The following is an 18,876-nucleotide window of genomic DNA, read 5'->3' as shown; positions in this document are numbered from 1 at the left end:
TTGTTTTATTGCATCAAACAAAATAGAAATGTAACAAAAAATAAGAATGTTACAATTAAAGATGTTTTCTTTAATTACATCCCATAACTCATGCAAAATATTAGCATATTTCATATCATTCATTTTGTTAATAATAACCTTGGAGGGAGCATTAAGGATGGAAACATAAGATACTTGACTTGTTTTAACAAATGCACAATTTTATAATGAGTTTACTGCCAGGTATCAAATCAATGTCAGTAGTTTTAGATTTTAATTGCAAATTTGTTATTATAACAAATTTCAGGAACAGGCACCAAATCCTTATTTAAAAAAAAAATATCTAAAAATATCTTATTTCAGATGTTATCAAATTGACTGAGACTTGCACCAAAGAAAGAAGAGTCCCCAACTATGTCTTAAAGTTGTGTGTACATTGTAACTTACATGATGCTTGAAACACAAACCAGATTGGATGATAGTTGAATTGGTTTTCTACAGTTGTTATCCTGGCTATAGCATATGCCTCTGCCAAATAGACACTCTACCAAACCCAGACCTTAAATTTCAATAGTTTTAGGCCTCCTTTCCATCGGGCACATTTCTATATTACAGCAATACAGCACAATTAAAGCGGGAAATTAAAAAAAAAGGGTACCACAGATCTCCAAGGTCAGAGAGGTATTGAGGCCAATCAAGAGGGGTATCTAACAACATGACCTTTGATGGGCTTGGATTGATTCAAGCCCTGTATCTACATGTACATGAGGAGTGGTACCAAGTATAGGTTCATACATGTACCACGTTCCCACTGTAAAAATTAAAAAGGGAAAAAAATGAAGAGTGACTGCCCCCTCCTTCCCCTGTTTGCATACAGTACCTTGTACACTGCTTCCATGAACTTCTGATCATTCTTAGCAGCAAGGTCGATCTTCCTATCCAGAATCAACTGACTGACTGGCCTGGAGTAATCGCAGAGCATGAAATGCATGATGGGAAGGAATTCCTTTGGAGATCCTTTGGCAAGGCTGCAACAATAAACGCAAAATATTCAGAAATGAATAATACATACCATATATTTTGCACTGTATGTTTTTCTACATTGTAAAATCACCCATTCCTACTTAAATGTTAATTACACAATCCTTAATCGCACTTCAAGAAATTGTGTATTAACCACTCTATTAATACGTGTTAAAATTTTTATTTATGAATTTTATGGACAAACCGCTTTGTTACACGTTCAAATATTGCAAATACAATACTTTCAGAGAAATATCTGCAAACTATATTCCAAATATTGCAGTGTACTCAACTAAAACGGGTTTAAGGGATACCCAATTCCTAGGTTCCTGAGGAAGAGACATCCATAACTCTGAATAACTTTATGGCAAACAGGCTTATTAAAACAAAAAACGACAATGTTATAGCAAAGCATATCAACTGTAATACATTCACAACACAAAAAGGAAACATCAATGACCACATTTTTTTCTATGCAGTTCTCTGCTTAAACTGACATGATAAGCACTAAATTTCCAATTAATCAAATTCCTTTGCCAGACATATGATCATTATCTTAAAGGATTTTTGTTTCTTTCATCCATTATATGGCTTTGTATTTGAAATTCTAAAATAAGTTCAGAATTCAGATCATGAATAACAATATCCATTTAAGAAATGAATGATTTTTCTCAAAAATTAAACAGCATTAAAACAAATACATGTATATCATTTTTATTATTTTGAGGTTCGTGGCAGGAAAGGAACAATGGCAAAATGTTTGGGGGATTAAATAGGAAACACAGACATTGCAATTTCATTGTAAACAATACTTATGCATGAAAAAATACTATAACAAAAAAATATTTTGGTTTTAATTCTGCATAGCAGAAGCAGAAGGGGAGAATGGGGGGGGGGGTGGTCACCTGTAGCCCACCCTTCATGAGTTTCATGTTTTGCCCCCCCCCTTCTATTATAGTCCACAACACAAACAGTGAAAGTTCACCCCTTATCCTGGTTATTGCTTCTTAACATCCAAGTCTGAGTCAAATCAACAAATACCATTAGTACTCATTAAGAACTCAACATTTCATTGAATACAGTAGGCTGATACTAATAAAAGTTTCATATAGAAAAGATAATACAGCACCTGATGTAGTCTAATTCCTTCGGGTATTTTGCACGCTTCAGCTCAGTCTGTAAGCTCTTAATGTTTCCTTTCACATCACCGGTTGCCATGGTTTCCTGTATGTAGACAATGAATGAGTAAAAAAATTGTCAAGCCTATACGCACAATTGGATACTCGCCAAGAGTGCAGATTTTTGTGTGTGTGTCTGGGAACAAATGTGATGAAGCTTTGCAAACGATACATTGCCGGTAAAAGAAACATCCAATAAAATTTTTTGTCACGTTTGAGCAAAAAAATAAAAATTTTGTGTGCAGATGATATCTGAAAAACTTTATTTCATTTTATTTCATTTCCAGGTGCACATACTCATAACAATAGTCGAATTCATTACATTGAAAGTAATCATCATACAACATCCAATACACAATACATCAAATTATCAACAAAAGTGGCAAAATCAAAATTTTGGGGAACCACTTGTGGATACACATGTATGCATGCACAGTCGCATACACACCAATGGAGATGGAAAACTGGATCATGAACAAAAGTCTCTTCTATTAAAGCAGACATCAGTTAAAAAGAATTCCAGATGAAAATTGTTAACTTTTATTAAATGTACACCTTACCTTTGATTTTACAATTTGAAGATCAGAAAATATTTTCCATTTTGAAAAAAAATGAGAAAATTCCATGCAAGACTATATACACTACCGTAGCAGAGTGCTTCTAATGTAGTCTAACCTACTCTCTAGTTGTATTAGTATTGCTGACTCTAAAAATATCAAAATGTTTATCAATAAAACACCATACATTAACCTCTGCTCTATAAAAAGAAACATACAATTCATAAAATGTACAACAAAGACAATGTGTAGGCCTACACTACAGTAATACTACCTGAAGTTGGCAGCAGAAAATAATTTTTGACAGATAGTAAAAGCTGCCAATCAATTGCACTGATTCAGGTCAACTAACAAGTATGACACAGTACTGAAGGCTGTAATGGGCTTGTTATTTGTATTCTTCAATTTCAAATATGGCTGCCAAAATGTCTGATATCCAATTCTGACCAATCAGTAGTCTACCTAGGGTATCCAATGAAATGCATTAAAGAGAAGGACTTGAAGCTGAATAGCAAATGAAAAGACAAAAAGAGAGAGAAAGGGAGGCAGGGAGAGAGAAATTCCTATGGTAGGCAAAGTATAAGGTAAGAAAACCATGAAAAGGTACACAACAATGGATGTCCATAGAGCATGAAATACAAAAAGGATCAAAGGTTTGGGTCATTTGGGGGTGCCACTCTGCAACTCAGACAAATAAATCAGAAAAATAATTATTAGCTTTTACTCTTGAAGTTTTCCGGGGGGGGGGGGGGGGGCAGTCAAATATATTGCTGTACACACACATGACGAAAAACGCATTTAAAAGGGTGTTTTTTCAGTATTGGACGCGGTCTGCGCGTGGACTCATTAACCCTGGGTTATCAAAAACACCAATTTTCAAGAAAAAGGGCGGTTTTGAAAGACTGGTCAATGGTCAATCGCAGGGTCAAACGTAAAGGGTATGTTTTTTCCTCAAAGCTTTTTTTTAAGACTAGCAAAACGTGTTTAGGGTATTTTTTTTCCCAAGCTTTTTCTCTGAGGTCATATTTTGGCGACAACTTGTTTGAGGGCAAAAATGTGTAAATAAAAGCCAGTGAAAAACTTTTTAGGGGGTAAACTCATTTAGGGGTTGTTTGGAAATTCCTCGGTCACACATGTGTACAGCAATATATTTGACTCCCCCCCCGGAAGTTTATCATACATTGCTGGTTTCATCTGTTATTCAGTTGATATAAATGTGTAGGACAAGGTACTATTCAGTTCAGATCAGGACTTTGGTACATTCTTCAGTTTAGTTCTCAATTATATTGTTATTCAATCAATCAATCACTTCCCTGATTCTAAATTTCTAATGGTAATCTTCATTCCTTTCCTATTCGGACTTGCTCATTTATTCCAACCTCGCATCTTTTATTGGACATTCTTCATACATTATCACACATCCTTTACCAATCCCCTCATTCTAGCACCCTAAACAAGTATTTTCCATATTGTGAAAATGCACCCCTTAACAAGTAGGCCTATTGGTCACGCATGGTATCCACTTGTCATTGCAAGTTCCCCCCCCCCCCCCCCGCATGCTCATTCACCTCATTGGTCATTTTTAATGAATTAGCTTAAGGCATGGTCACACCGCCTGAGCGTTGTTGGAGCGGTCGTTGAGCGGAGAGAAAAAAATCATCACCGCTCGCTACCGTTTACCATTTTCGATTTCGATCGTTCTTTTTTTGTTTTCCATTTTTCCCCAATTTTGAGAGCGAAATTCGACCCTCTTTCCCTTCCACTCCATGACCGCTCCAACGCTCAGGCGGTGTGACCAGGCCTTTAGCTACATTTTAGTTGGATTGTTAGACATCATAACATGGATTACTGTATGGTAGGAAATCCTTAATCTACAGAGTCCTGCTACGCACCACTCATCGCGCATGCAGTTTCAATGACAAATGCGTACTCTGTGTGTGGAACTGCAGAGTGCCGAACGATTCCTATTCAATTTTTTTTCCAAAGAGGCTGCGCTAAATCACTAAATGCAGAGAAATCCAGCAACTGTTTGGAATTTTACTTTAATTTCATATTTTTCTATTTAATTTAGAAATTGAGACACAGGAAATACTTACATGTAATACTATTTCTTTGCATGATAAATCAAGTGCACATAGATTCTAAAATCTATGTCCTCTTCTACATGAGGCAGCGAAATCAAGAGGTGATCTGAAAAAATAGCTGGATTTTTGTATCACTACGGTTTGTGATATTTTCTTCTTGGTTAACTTAAGGATCTTTAGAATATTCATTACAAATTAGTGAAAGATAATTTGTTCAAATATCAAAATTGGCATAGTTTTTAACGTTTGAAAATAAAGTGCGTAGCTTTAGCCTATTTAGGCCCCCCATCATTATATTTACATGCACATGTTCATTCACATTCATTATTTATTGACCATTTAAAAAAAAAGCTAGTAGATCTCCTATTTATTAGGGTCGATATCACTATCTATTATTTTTATTAACACTCTGAAATTATTATCTTAATGTGGACCAAACACACCAAGAGTATGGTGATTACTGATCATGATCAGGGTGATGACATTAATCTTTATGATAAACACAACATGCAGCCACTCATTCAATGAACAAGGTTATGATATAACATGCAGCCATGATTGATAGAGACTAGATGACAGATCTACATAGGATCTAAACCAACCAGATTCTCTAACTATAACTGTAGCGTTTCTAGACTTAGGCTATGGCTATACAGGCCTAACGTTAGGTAAGCACAGTGCAGCAGATATTTTTATTTTACTTTAGCCTAGGCCTAGATCTATTCTAGGTTTTAAATTTATATCTAGATCTATCTAGACTTGCATCATATATTATCTGATGCCCAACATGGCTTCCGGAAAAGGAGATCCTGTGTAACACAGATAGTTAAAGTAGTTGATGATATAGCTTCAACAATCGGCAGGAAAGGGCAAACTGATGCAGTCTTGTTAGATTTTTCCAAGGCGTTTGACAAAGTCCCACATCAAAGACTGTCTGTGTGTATTTGAGTTTTGTCAGACGTGTATCAATCAGATATGATTATTTACGTCTGGGACCGACCTTTAACGTCACCATCGGAAAGACGTGACCAGGGCTCGAACCTCGAACCTCTGCATCAATTTGTAACTTCCCCACAGCTTGGATTACAGGCGCGCGCCACAACGCCCAGTTGTGGCGTTGTACAAGGTACTGTTGTACAAGGTTGGATACTATGGTATAGGAATGAGGTACATCTTTGGCTTGCTGACTTTTTGTCTCAACGTAGTCAACGAGTTGTTATGGTGATGGAGCAACATCAGAACCAGCACCTGTCCTCTCAGCAGTACCGCAGGGGAGTGTCGTCGGTCCTTTGCTCTTTCTTCTGTACATAAATGACTTGCCAGAGTATGTGACCAATGGCTCTTCAGTTCGTCTTTTTGCTGACGACTGTGCCCTATACCATCCCATCAGTTCGCGAGAAGACGCCGAAGATCTGCAGCGTGATCTTGATGCCCTGCAGCAATGGGAGAGGGACTGGGGTATGACATTCCATCCCGGAAAGTGCCAGGTTTTACACATTACAAGGAAGAAAATCTTTCCACACAACATGTACTTCATCCACGGCCAAGCTCTGGAAGAAAAAGGTAATGCCAAATACCTCGGCATAACCTTTAGTAACAATCTCAGTTGGAACGCCCATGTAGACTCAATTACCAAGAATTTTAAGAAAGCAAATAATACCAAATGTTTTCTGCAAAGAAATCTCACAAGCTGTCCAAGAAACAATAAGGTCATTTGTTACAAGATGCTCCTGAGGCCAATAATGGAGTATGCATCTGAGATCTGGGACCCATTCACACAGTCAAAAATCAGAAATCTTGAAATGATTCAACACAGGTACGCTCGCTACGTTTGTCACGACTATCGAACTACAAGCAGGATTTCTGCTATGCTTCGACAACTACAGTGGCAAACCCTTCAAGAGCGTAGGGCCCAAGCCAAGACTCTACTAATGTATCGCATCATTAATAATCTTGTAGACGTCCAGCTCCAGCAACAACTGAAACACTCATCATTCAAATCTCGAGGTCATTCTCAAAAACTCATGATTCCATTTGCAAATACGGAATGTTACAAAAATTCCTTCTTTCCATCCACTGCCAAAAGTGCCAGGTTATGGAATTCCCTACCTCACGTCGTAGACAGCACCTCAGCAAATATATTCAAGAGGTGCAACATGTCAGACTATGTTAGTCTGCATTTGTATGTAAATATTATATACCGTAAGGGCACTAGTATTCAACCCGGCATAATTCAAAGATTTTGACATATTTCCAAAAATATTTAGAAATATGGAAACTATCTTAATTTCATACCTTTGTTATTTCCAGGGTAATCTGTTGTCGGTATTTTCTTTATCAATATGTCGACTGTATGCGCGTAGGATCGAATTATGCGCCGATGGCCTTTTGCACTGAATTGCACTAGTATTCAACCTAGTGAGGATAGATAGCAAATCTCAAAAGGGTTTATAAATTAGATTTAGATCTATGTAAGTATCTGGCTTTGATTAATTCCCTGTTTGGTCTCATCTCAAATGGTCTAGTCCATAGTCGGATGGGACAAGGGCAGATTGAGAGACAGGACCATCTTTCATCGCTAGGTTGAATACTAGTGCAGACGGGTTGAATACTAGTGCAAAAAACCATCGCTGTACAATTCGATCGCCCGCACACACAGTTGACTGGTTGAAGAAAAAAATAACGGAAAAATAACCAGCATTTGCTCTTAGAAATAAGACGGGTCTGAAATTCAGGTAAATTCTATGTTTCTATATATTGAGGAAACTCTCCAAACGGGTTGAATACTAGTGCCCTTACGGTATATGTTTGCTTTTTTTTACCAAAACTTCAACGGTGGATTCTCAGCACTCAGCATTCAAATCCACAATACAGTACGACAATACACCACAGGTGGTACCATATAGGAAGAAGAAGATCTAACATCGTATTCGTAACAAGTTAACTTTGAAAGACTTACCTCAGATCAACCAAAGCACTGGGGTAAAGGTAAAACAGGATCTCCAAAACCAAGGCAAGAAAATAAGGTCAAGTTTAAATAAAGTTAATATATGGGCCTAGCCCTAGTATGGAATATGGTGTGCTTGGTTCATTCGTTCCGATCCGCCGGCCCGGTCTATCTTCCAGCTTTAATAAAATTACGGAAGTTTAAATAGCGCGCGCGCGCTACCATCGCCTCAAGCCGGTTAGGGAGATCCCCCGAAGCTTCAAATACAAGAGAAAGGACAACTCCCATTGGTGCAATTCTACCTTCTGTTTATCTAGCGCCCAATTATATTTCTCGTACATGCGAGGAAAATAATTATATGAATATTCATATGTTTGCACTTCATGTTTACCTTGACGAGACTCTTGCTGACGACTACCGATCTGTGTGACAGCCTCCACGTCAATTATGAGTTGTCATCGCCAGCTAATTGTAACGCTGAGTAGGCCATCCGAAGGCTAAAATGTCATTTTAATATACTGGTTGAAGTTAACATTGATTTCATGATTGTTCCAATCCCGACTACGATACATGTAACTCGTGTAGAATTCGAACGAAGCTGGACCTGCTGTGCGAGGGAGGCAACTGCAGACACTGGACAGCGTTCACCATCGAGACCATAATAACGTTTGCTCCATCTGACCTGGGCCTCCGGATTGGCAGCACTGCTCCTGCCGTCTCAAACCCCGCGGCTTGTCCGATCGACGTGCTCTGGCACCCGAACTGCAGCTCGGGGGACGTTTCTGCTCTGTGCACTCTTCTCATCTCAGACTCAGCGGATGTTTTTGAGATTCCGAAAAAGATAGGCTCTAAGAAAATCAACGTTTACTTGAGTTCGACGGTAAGCACCGTACGGTAATACCGGTACTATGTTCAATTTTTACAGGCTGAAATATGACATTTTTTTTTCAAGTCGTGGATCGATTTAATGAATTGAAATTTTTGAATTGATGTCTGGAATTGCAATCTTTATTTAATTAAAATTGAAAAATCTGTTTCTTGTATTATGTAAGTAACTCAGCAAGATAAATTAGAATCAATCTCAAATCAGTACGGTATTCTTGAATATTCTCTTATTAGTTATCTCTCTGGTGATGCCCATTAAAATTAGAATCAATGCTCTTTTTAGTTTTAGGGCCTTACCTGGCTTAATTTAACTTAGTTTGGCTTTGAGTTTGATAGCCAGGATGTCAGGTCAAGTACCAAAACACAATGACTAGACAGGAATAACGGTCGTTTCTGGGGATTTATTCAACAATTTCTGACATTTTACCATCCAACGCAGTTCAGCAGAACAACCAAAATACAGAGACTGAAGCTTTTGATCTATACTATATTGTATCTTTTACTAGAATTGTGCAGATGCGCGTAGACGCAGACGAGGGGGACTAAGCTGACTCGGGGAACTTGCCATAAAGCTTAGCATTAGCCTATTGACTCGACAGGAATAACCATTGTTTCTGGAGACTTATTCAACAATTTCTGACATTCTACTGACATCGTAGGTCTGCGGAACAGCAAATGTATGATGTGGGTGTCCAATAATATAAAAAATACTCATCAGGCTAAATTTCATTTACAAAATATTCACATTTTATACATAAACAATTCAAATATAGCTACCAAATCGATGGCAAGATCGTAAACTATACAATTATTGACGAAAAATGTGAAGTAGGTCAAGGGGATTGACCGGTATCGGATCTCAAAATTCTATTCCGATCAACGAATTTGCGCTGTGCCGGAGATCCATTCTGAAAAAATGTGATCTAATTTCGCAGACCAAAGTTTTGTGGAGATTTAAACATCGGATTGGCAGCAACATGCTATAGAATCGGTCAGTACCACGTTTTACTGACATTTTTCATTATATCTGCTTGCAAAGTGATGATATCGTGATGCTTGTTGAGAAGTTCAGATTTTTTGAAAAGGGGCACTAACAGTGACAAATCTGAATCAGAATACGTTAAAGGGTAATTTTAGGTCGCTTTTCATCTTGATGATTTCAGATTTTGAACAGTTTTAGATAATGACCGTCTGCAAAGTATGGACACACACAAAGTTAAGACTCACTGCCATAAAGAGACTAAAGCTTTTAGTCTGATTATTGACATGAGACAGACTTAATTACCCTTGCACCCCTGATGCTTATGCACCATCTAGACTTCTAGTGAGTTCCTGAATTATTCAAAGCTCTACGGCTTGCTGCCGATTTCCGAAACCTGGAGAAAGGAAATACTACAAGTAAAATCTTGTGCGCTACTGTGCTAAAACTCCATGTGGCTGTTCTCCCAGTCACATTTTCTTTGAAGAGATCGCCTCGAATGAAACCTTTAAATTGCAAAAAAGTCTGCCAATCCATCTTTGTAATGTCTTCTGAATGTCTCCTTTTCTAAAAACCAGACATTCTTGCAGGATCCAGCAAGAAATATTGTTGACAAATAAATATCACATGCAATATGAAGTTATATATCCCCCTACCTCTTGTAAATTTTATGGTATTTTCCAGATAAATTAAACACAAAAAAAGATAAGAGAATTTTCAGAATACATTTCATCTCAATATGTTTCAGCTATGCATGATTTTTCTTGCATAAAAAAAGATCATACTTAAAAGGAAGAAAATTCTAGAGCTACACAACCACACAGATATTATATAGACCCTAGTTAAACCTGTCAGTGTTTTTGTTTAAATTTGACCAAGTGCTGATCAACCCTAATTTTCATACAATTTTCTTAATTCCATTTGGATATATACATGTACATGTATGCAAATGTTCCTCATTGTCCTTGTTGCAAAAGACACTTGTGTCAGTACATCCTGTAATCTCCATATGAAATATGTGTAGATTCAGGAACTGTAAGTCTACAGAAAAAAGACAGACCTGCGTACATTATTTTATTTTAGCTTATTCATGCTTTGTATTGCATCTTGGGTTCAATGCTTGGAAGTCACTCGTGTAAGGTACATGTACTTGAAATGAATGCAATATCTAATCATCTCAATGCAGTGAGCAATATAGGTAGTTCTATGTCTTGCCCCCCTGCCGCTGCCTTACTTTCTCCAGGGTAATCTCCCCTTTGTGTTCTCTCTCCTTTCTCTGCACTTCTTGTCTCTCTTTCTCTCTTCACACAGACACACAAGCGTGGGGGGAAGAGATGGTGCCTCGTAGAAGTTTTCCTTGTAGAAATTATGTTTGTATATATAAGTTGTAATTGTGCACTATTTTGCCGTTTATACTTTTGCATATCTTTCACTCGGATATTTTTAGATGTTGTCGTATATGAAAATCCCAAAACAAATTTCCTTTATGGACTTGAATAAGTTGACTTGAATTGACTAGAATAAGCATTTTTGGACTAGTACTTGTACAAGGCCACAGGAGACTTAAATGGTGTATCCGTTCCTTAACAGCTCCTTGAGGAGTACAGCAAAGCACAAGAGGTGTCTAAAGACAAAGTGTAGAAAAGCATGGGGCAAGCAGTGAGGAGGATTCGTCGGGAGTCGAGTCTGACATCATGGAACATGGTCAGGGGAAGGAGTGGCTTGAGAAGGTTTCCCAGCTTCTTGGACCCCCATCAGAAGTTCCCGGACATCGTCAGCCTTCCTCCGGAGATTGCCCTGATGGTGCTGTCAAACCTGAATGCCACTGACCTCTGCCTCGCGATGACAGTCAACGACTTCTGGAGGGAACTTGCCAGTGATGAAATGCTGTGGCAAGGGTAGGTTCCTATTCCAAGTTGAAGATGAAACTTGCAAATTCACATGAAATAATTACATGTAACATATTGTTAGGTTTTAAACACTGTCTGCAATGCTGCATACTGTCTTCTTGACAAATATTGATTTCCAAAGCAATGATGATCATCAATGATCTGTACTAATACAAAGAGAAATATTGATCAGAGTGGCAATGATGCATGAGCATGATTCAAATCATAGCTCTTTCATGACGTTTCAGATGTGTTTTGAATGCAACTTTAATAGTACATTTCATGAAGAGTATCACTTCTAGGAGGACTTATCCACACTCAACCTTAAATTTTGATTCATGAATGGGATTCTCAAATAACCCTGCATGTAATACTTCCGGGGGAGGGAGCATTATGGGACTCCCCTGTCAAATTTTTGTCAGTACTTCCTAACGCCTTAATATTTTGAAACAAAATTTCATGACTTCTTTCTCTGATCCTTCCCGCACATTTTGATACTAAATTTATGGGGATCGGACCTACCGTGAGGGTGTCAGATTACGCTTATCGAACACATATCACTGAAATTTCGCTATTTATCTATGACTGTGTAACCCCATTGACAAAATCGCTTATTTTACTCTGTTTTTATTCTACAACAGAGTTATTGCATGTGTGGCAGATCCAAGGAAAAAAAGATCAAGAATTAATACAAGGAGGTGCCATGGCCGAGTGGTCTAAGGTGCCTGGCTATACATAGAAAGACTGAGGTTCGATCCCCAGCCGCGGCACCTATGCCCGTGAGCAAGGCATTTAATGTACAATGCTCTTTTATCCTGCTTTCAAATAAATGGAAATGCTATGCATTATTGGTAACTTGGTGTGCACTTATTTTTTTTTTTATTTTTGGTGATAGTGCTACACAATGGTGCTACACAAAAGCAATATCTTTAATAAAATCATGGAGGTAGAATTTATTTTCTCAATCTTTCATTTTTTACCTTAGTTTATGCAGGGCTACGTGGGGATGCGTCACTGCGTATGAAGGAGGAAACAGTGAGAACTTTTCTTGGAAAGCACTCTACATGACCTTAGATGAAGCCACACTAACATTCAATTCTAGTGCAGATATGGTAAGAAATTCAAAGAATATAGACAATTTGATTTTAAAAATAAAATTGTAAAAAAAATGTTTTTGGAGAATTAGCTACCAATATTTCAATTGATTTTTGTCTCGCCTGCATAGCAGAGCAAGACAACAGGTGCTGTTTTTCTGATGGTAGCGTTGTCAACATTGTTATCTAAACCAAGGTTTAATTATCTGAAATGTCATAACTTATAAAAGTATATGGATCTAGTTCATGAAACTTTGACATAATAAGGGTAATCAAAGATCATTGATTGTCTCGCACAAGTTTTGGTTACATGATTAAAGGCAAACTTCATTTAGAGTCAATGAACTGACCATGGGTATTTTTAATCATTTTGTTTTGAAAGTATATGGATATATTGCATTGAACTTGTACATAAGGGTCAATGAACTTTTTTTCCCATATGAATGGTGTTTTTGTGAATAATTATTCATCTTAGTTGTTTTCAAAGTCAGCACTGCTGTTGTATTTGATTTTGATTGATTGATTGATAGGGGAAGGCGGGGTAAGTTGAGCATAGGGGCAAGTTGAGCCACCAGCCCCAGGCCAATAATCAATGAGTCAGACATTGTGGTGGTGTCATGTATTGATGACCCATAGCATAACCCCTAACCCCACCACATTGTTTTCAACTTTGAAACAAAAAGTAGTTTTTTAGAGGGAAAAATGTGAATTTCATCCAAAAAAGTAAAAAAGAGTGTGAAATAGATAAGTGCTTTATAAATACACGTCTTTAAATATAATAAAGACATGATAACAACATTATTAGTCCAGGTATGGATCTTCATTCTTGTCATAGTCTTTTATATGATGGATGCATAATAAATGTGTGGATACAAAATTATCGCACTAAGTTCGGACTGGGGTAAGTTGAGCCAAACAGCATGGGGCAAGTTGAGCCATGGTAATTCCTATGGTAATGTATCTTAAAAAACAAACAAACCATAAAAATTGATTGAAATCCTTGCTGAAAGGAGCAAATTTACATGACTGCTCTTTTCCTTTTAAAGGATGTTAGTATTTATATAGAATTAGCAAGTGAAAAAACATTAAACAAAAAATTGACATGCTGGTTCTCCCCTCATACATTTTGTACTTAGTTTTTGTGGCTCAACTTACCCCAGAAGGTGGCTCAAACTTACCCCATATATGGGGCAAGTTGAGCCATTTGACATCGTTTTTTTCAAAGGTCACGGTGACTTTCAGTGTGGGGATAGAAAGTTATATATAGGTGGAAAATATTTCAGAAGAATTAAATTTCAAGGCAAGGTATTTATTTCGACAAGATTATTAAACATATCAATTCTAACATGCAAAAAGCAAAAACTGTCACAACTTACCCCGCCTTCCCCTATACATATTACATGAATGATTATACTCATGAATATTATGTAATGTTTAAAATGATGCATATATATATATATAAATAAAATCAAATCAAATCAAATATTGAATCTTATCATTTGTGATGAGCCTATGACTTGTGGGTGAGACTAATTGGAATCTAGTCTACCAATTTTATTTCTTAATTGTTTATTCATACAGGGGCTTGAGTACTTATTTAACCATCAGCTGATCAATAATGATGTTCAAGAAATAGCCAAGTTTATTCACACCACCAACAGACTTCATCGGAAACGTGTTCGGGACCTTCTTTCAAGGAGGTAGGTTTATTTGTAGTTACACTCGGATCTCTCAATCATTGGCTTGCATTGTGCCCAATGAAGCCTGAATGCAGAAATAGATGATCATCAGTAAATAATTAGAATGATTTTCCTGGTATCGTATCGCAATTCGATCCATATTTTTAAAGACTGTTACACAGAATATCTTTTGTAAAACAGATTTTGTAAGACAGATTTTGTAAGACAGATTTTTGTAAGACAGATTTAGTAAGACAGATTTTAGTCAGACAGATTTTGTAAGACAGATTTTGTAAGACAGATTTTTGTAAGACAGATTTTGTAAAACAGATTTTGTAAGACTCTACAGAACAAGGTTGAGAGCTTATTTCTAATGACTGAGATTCTAATCAAATTTGGTAAGCAAAATTATCCCCTGAAGTACAATGGGCGATGGCTCGTGTACCCCCCACTACACGAACCATTAGGGCTGACACTTTGATTCACAAAAGTGGTGATTTTTTGTGCTTTGTGTAACACAATAAATGATCAAAAAATTGACCTTACCAAGAATTTAAGACATGTAATCTAGCATTTCACTCATTGTACATGTATCTATCAGTCCCAAAATCGGTGACTTAAAGCCAGTATCTATTTCTTCCATGTATAATGCACTGCCGATTCCAAAACATTGCAATCGCAAATTGTGGGGGTCGTGGGTCAAGCTTCATGAATATTCATGAATATTCCTACCTCAGGTGATGGTTCGTGTACTCTCGCGTACACTGACCATCACCGGAGGTACCCGTAAAGGTGCATTGGAATGTAGTCAGAGCATTATGATACTTCAGCACCTAAGCCTGTGCTAGTGGTACATGTAGATTGCTGATTGGTCAACACCCACTATCTCTTACTTCTGGTTGGACTCATCCCATATGGTTATTATGATGATGCTGAAATGATGATAGGGAACGTAATGGTTGATAAAGATGATGACGATCATGGTCAATTGATAGTCTTTATTATTTGGTGTTGATGATATTAGTGACCAAACTGATAAAGAGGATGATGATGATGATGATGGTGGTGATGATTATGATGATGATGATGATGATGATGATGACGGTGATGATGATGAGGAGGAGGATAAGGGTGATGAAGATGAGGAGGATGATGTTGATAATGATGATTTTGATGATGGCGATGATGATTATGGTGATGGTGATGATGATGATGATGATGATGATGATGATGGTGATGATGATGATGATGTTGGTGATGATAATGATGGTGATGATGATGGTGGTGATGGTGATGATGATGATGATGATGAAGATGATGATGGTGATGATGATGATGATGATGTTGATGATGATGCTGGTGATGATGATGATGGTGATGATGGTAGTGATGATGATGATGATGATGATGGTGATGTGCCTATTTACATACATGTAATCATATTATTCTTACAACTTTATACATATATTTAATCCTGACAGGCAAGACATCTTAGAAGCAATCATCAAGCTTGATGACTACGCCAATAAATTCCTTCCCAACGCTCTCAGGACATTCTTCTCTAATGTTGATTCACCCAGTGTAAGTGGTAGAGATCTCCATGGACTCCTTCAAAAGTTTGCTGAGAGGTTCATCAACTGCAACCCAGACTGTGGCATGACAAAAGGTATTGATTGGGTGCTGGCTCCATGACATTTGCTCTGGATACAGTTTGCTCTGCTATAAACTTGTGACACTAATCGAATGACTAACTTCCACCCTGGATCGAGCACTATACCCTATCCTAAAAACCCAGCCCTAACCCCTAAACCTAACATATAAACCCTATTGCAACCTTAACTCTAACCCTATATCTAGACGAAATAAAGCCCAAAGCAATTGCAACAGGAGCAAATGTCGTGTCACCGTAGTGCTATTCTCATACTAAACTGAACCCTGTTTTAACTCCAAACCCAACAAGAAGTTTAGTCCACTACTGTGGAATACCAGGTTTCACCTTCCTCAATATTTATGAAAAAGTAGTATACCGTGAATGATAAATGTGGGTTGAGTTATCCTTGGGTTAACTAAATCATTCCTACGAGAATAAAACATTAAGGCCCGTATTCTGAAGTCGGGTTTAACTTAAAATCAGGTTTAAAGTTGTGGTTTAAGTATGGGAAGCCAAAAGTATCAAAAATTTTATTAACTTGTATGTTTCTTATGTTTACTGTGCTCTTTCCTGATTCATCGATGGTGAAGACAATCATCTATTTATACTTCCTACACAATTATGAATTATTTGAGAGCCGAATGAACTGAAGTATGATATATCTATTGTTAGTGATATGTAGCAATTAGCTGTCCATACTTAAACCACAACTTTAAACCTGACTTCAAAATACAGGCCTACATGTATGAGTTCTGTTAGTGATATGTAGCAATTAGCTGTCCATACTTAAACCACAACTTTAAACCTGACTTCAAAATACAGGCCTACATGTATGAGTTCTGTGATTTGATTTTTAGGTGTTTCACAAAGAGCTGACTTAATGTTTTTCTATACTCGATAGATACTTGGGGTTTACATTTACATTACAATTTTCAGTCTGGCAATGACAATGAAGATCGGAATGCAAATCACTCATTATGCTATTAATGTCCATTGTTTGCATAATTAAATCCCATTGAAATTTTTCATTTCATTCAATTGAATTAAATCCGGTGAATTATGCATTTTTTATTTATTTTATTTCTCTTTTATACTCTGAGCATTCATTAGCTACCTCTATCATCAACTAAAGTGCGAAATATAAACATACGAGTAATGAGAATTGAGACTTTCAGTCAATCATTTTAAATTGTTGCTAAGATATTGTTTATTTTTCTCTCGATATAGATGCCATCTGTATTCTCTCCTACTCACTCATCATCCTCTCCGTTGACCTAACAAGTCCGCACGTCAAAAATAAGATGTCCAAACGGGAGTTCATCAGGAACGTTCGGCAAGCAACGACGGAGCCGGGCGATGAGCTTGCGGGCCATCTCTATGACAACATCTACCTTGTGGGTCACATTGCGCCACAGAAGTGGGTCGAGTAGGCACTCCTCAAAAAAGCCTTGCACTGACTTTTTTTTTTCAATCCCGTTTTATACTTTGTAAATTAGATTGATCATATTTCTATATGTGTGTGGTGACGTATCATTGCAATAGATGGGAGCACTGCTTGTGGCGCAGTCCTGTGATTTGTAAGTATTTGTTTCTTCAGCTTATTTGCTGTTTCGGTGACTTTGAAATCACATTATGGTTTGGTGAGTAAGTGAGCAGCCATGCCACACATTTTTTCAGGAAAACTCCCTGAAGTTGAATGATTTTAGAGGAGAAAACTACCTAATTTCATTACTAATTATCAGGTTTGTCCAATTACCAACTTGTCTACTATCAATTTGGTCTACCATCAATTCTTTCACTATCCATTTGGTCTAATTGCCATTTCGTCCACTCACTGTTTCGTTTAATAAGCAGTTGGTCCAGAAGCCATTTAGTCCACAAACCATTTGGTCTAATTGGAATAAGTGTTCATTGGACAAAATGAAAGAAAATTAAATGGTTATGAGACGAAATGGTCATAGACGAACTGGTGATTAAATGAAGTGATGATTGGACCAAATGGTTGTTAGACAAAATGTTGATGAACGGAAAGGCATTCAACTAAATGAAGTTAGACCATGTGATGAGTGGACAAGTTGGCAAGAGACGAATCAGCAATTTACCCTCACAATTATGGTAACATTGTCTTTATTGCAACTACCATGGAAGCCTTGATTCTGATGAGCCCTGTTTCCACAGTGTTTAATAATATTGCAAAGTTGATATATAAAGCAGGACTCAGGTTAAGAATTTAGAATTACCTCATACCAATCTCAACATTCTACTTATTAAGATAGGGAGGCCCCATTACATGAAGATTTGTGATCAATTGCTAATTTTGAATAAAGGTTCTGATTGGTTCATAGCAGGCATGGTGAACAACATTTACTTGCAACAGTGATTTTGATTGGTCATTTGCCATTAGAAATTGATTGCAAACCTTTGTGCAACTGGGCCTCAAAGATAAGATCAGTTTGTGTTAAAATTGATTTCAAAAGATCACAACTCTTTGCTTGTACATGTATATGGCAAGACTCAGAGGCCCAAATTCACAAAGGTGGTTTTGAAAACCCACGGTTGAGTCCATGGTTTATGCAGATTTACTTATAAATTACGCTTATTTTACTGCGTATGTTAAAAATTTCCATGCTGATGTGCACTTTTGTCTCAGTGCGCAAAATTGACGCCTGTTGCCGTGGCTATCCACGCCATTTTATCCATGAGTCTACTCTTCAAACATTGGACTCATGAACAAAATAGCATATCTAACCATGGTAACAGGAGTCAATTTGGCGCACTGACAACAACGCGCATCAGCATTGGAATTTTTATACGCATGCCCAATACATGCTAAATTAAGTGTAATTTATACAGGAAATCTGCATAAACCATGGATTCAACCATGAGTTTTCAAAACCACCTTTGTGAATTTGGGCCAATATGTTTTAAAGC

General features: G+C 37.3%; 2 protein-coding genes across 7 annotated transcripts in view; one reads left to right on the top strand and one right to left on the bottom strand.

The window, feature by feature from the left end:
* The window catches only part of LOC121422240 (centrosomal protein of 44 kDa-like), a 31,927-nt gene extending 23,715 nt beyond the window's left edge, over positions 1–8,212 (bottom strand). For 3 of the 6 annotated variants that reach the window (XM_041617186.1, XM_041617520.1, XM_041617605.1), the window contains exons 1-3: positions 7,781–7,960; positions 2,132–2,226; positions 860–1,007 (exon numbers count right to left, since the gene is read on the bottom strand). In XM_041617186.1, coding sequence (XP_041473120.1) covers positions 860–1,007; positions 2,132–2,220 — 237 coding nt within the window. In that variant the 5' untranslated portion in view covers positions 2,221–2,226; positions 7,781–7,960. Of the gene's footprint in view, positions 1–859; positions 1,008–2,131; positions 2,227–3,011; positions 3,209–7,643; positions 7,666–7,780; positions 7,961–8,159 lie in introns of those variants that run through there. The other 3 variants (XM_041617353.1, XM_041617436.1, XM_041617274.1) reach the window with 3 other exon arrangements.
* A 342-nt stretch (positions 8,213–8,554) lies between these two features.
* LOC121422147 (F-box only protein 8-like) lies at positions 8,555–18,481 on the top strand. The gene is made up of 6 exons (XM_041617069.1): positions 8,555–8,648; positions 11,223–11,530; positions 12,507–12,633; positions 14,197–14,315; positions 15,776–15,960; positions 17,173–18,481. Exons 2-6 carry the CDS (start codon positions 11,280–11,282, stop codon positions 17,373–17,375), a joined length of 885 nt encoding a protein of 294 aa, XP_041473003.1. The 5' UTR covers positions 8,555–8,648; positions 11,223–11,279; the 3' UTR covers positions 17,376–18,481.
* The last annotated feature ends 395 nt before the right edge of the window (positions 18,482–18,876 follow it).

The sequence above is a fragment of the Lytechinus variegatus genome, chromosome 1, assembly GCF_018143015.1.
Source record: "Lytechinus variegatus isolate NC3 chromosome 1, Lvar_3.0, whole genome shotgun sequence".
Lineage (NCBI taxonomy): Eukaryota > Metazoa > Echinodermata > Echinoidea > Temnopleuroida > Toxopneustidae > Lytechinus > Lytechinus variegatus.
Note: the sequence above shows the minus strand (reverse complement) of the source record. Positions and strands in the feature narration are given on the sequence as shown.

Bases quoted from the DNA above. Each gene is read 5' to 3' on its own strand.
- LOC121422147 (XM_041617069.1), top strand. From the start codon at position 11,280: ATGGGGCAAGCAGTGAGGAGGATTCGTCGGGAGTCGAGTCTGACATCA. The intron at 14,316-15,775 runs GTAGGTTTATTT...TAATCCTGACAG, and splicing joins CGGGACCTTCTTTCAAGGAG to GCAAGACATCTTAGAAGCAA. The intron at 15,961-17,172 runs GTATTGATTGGG...CTCTCGATATAG, and splicing joins AGACTGTGGCATGACAAAAG to ATGCCATCTGTATTCTCTCC.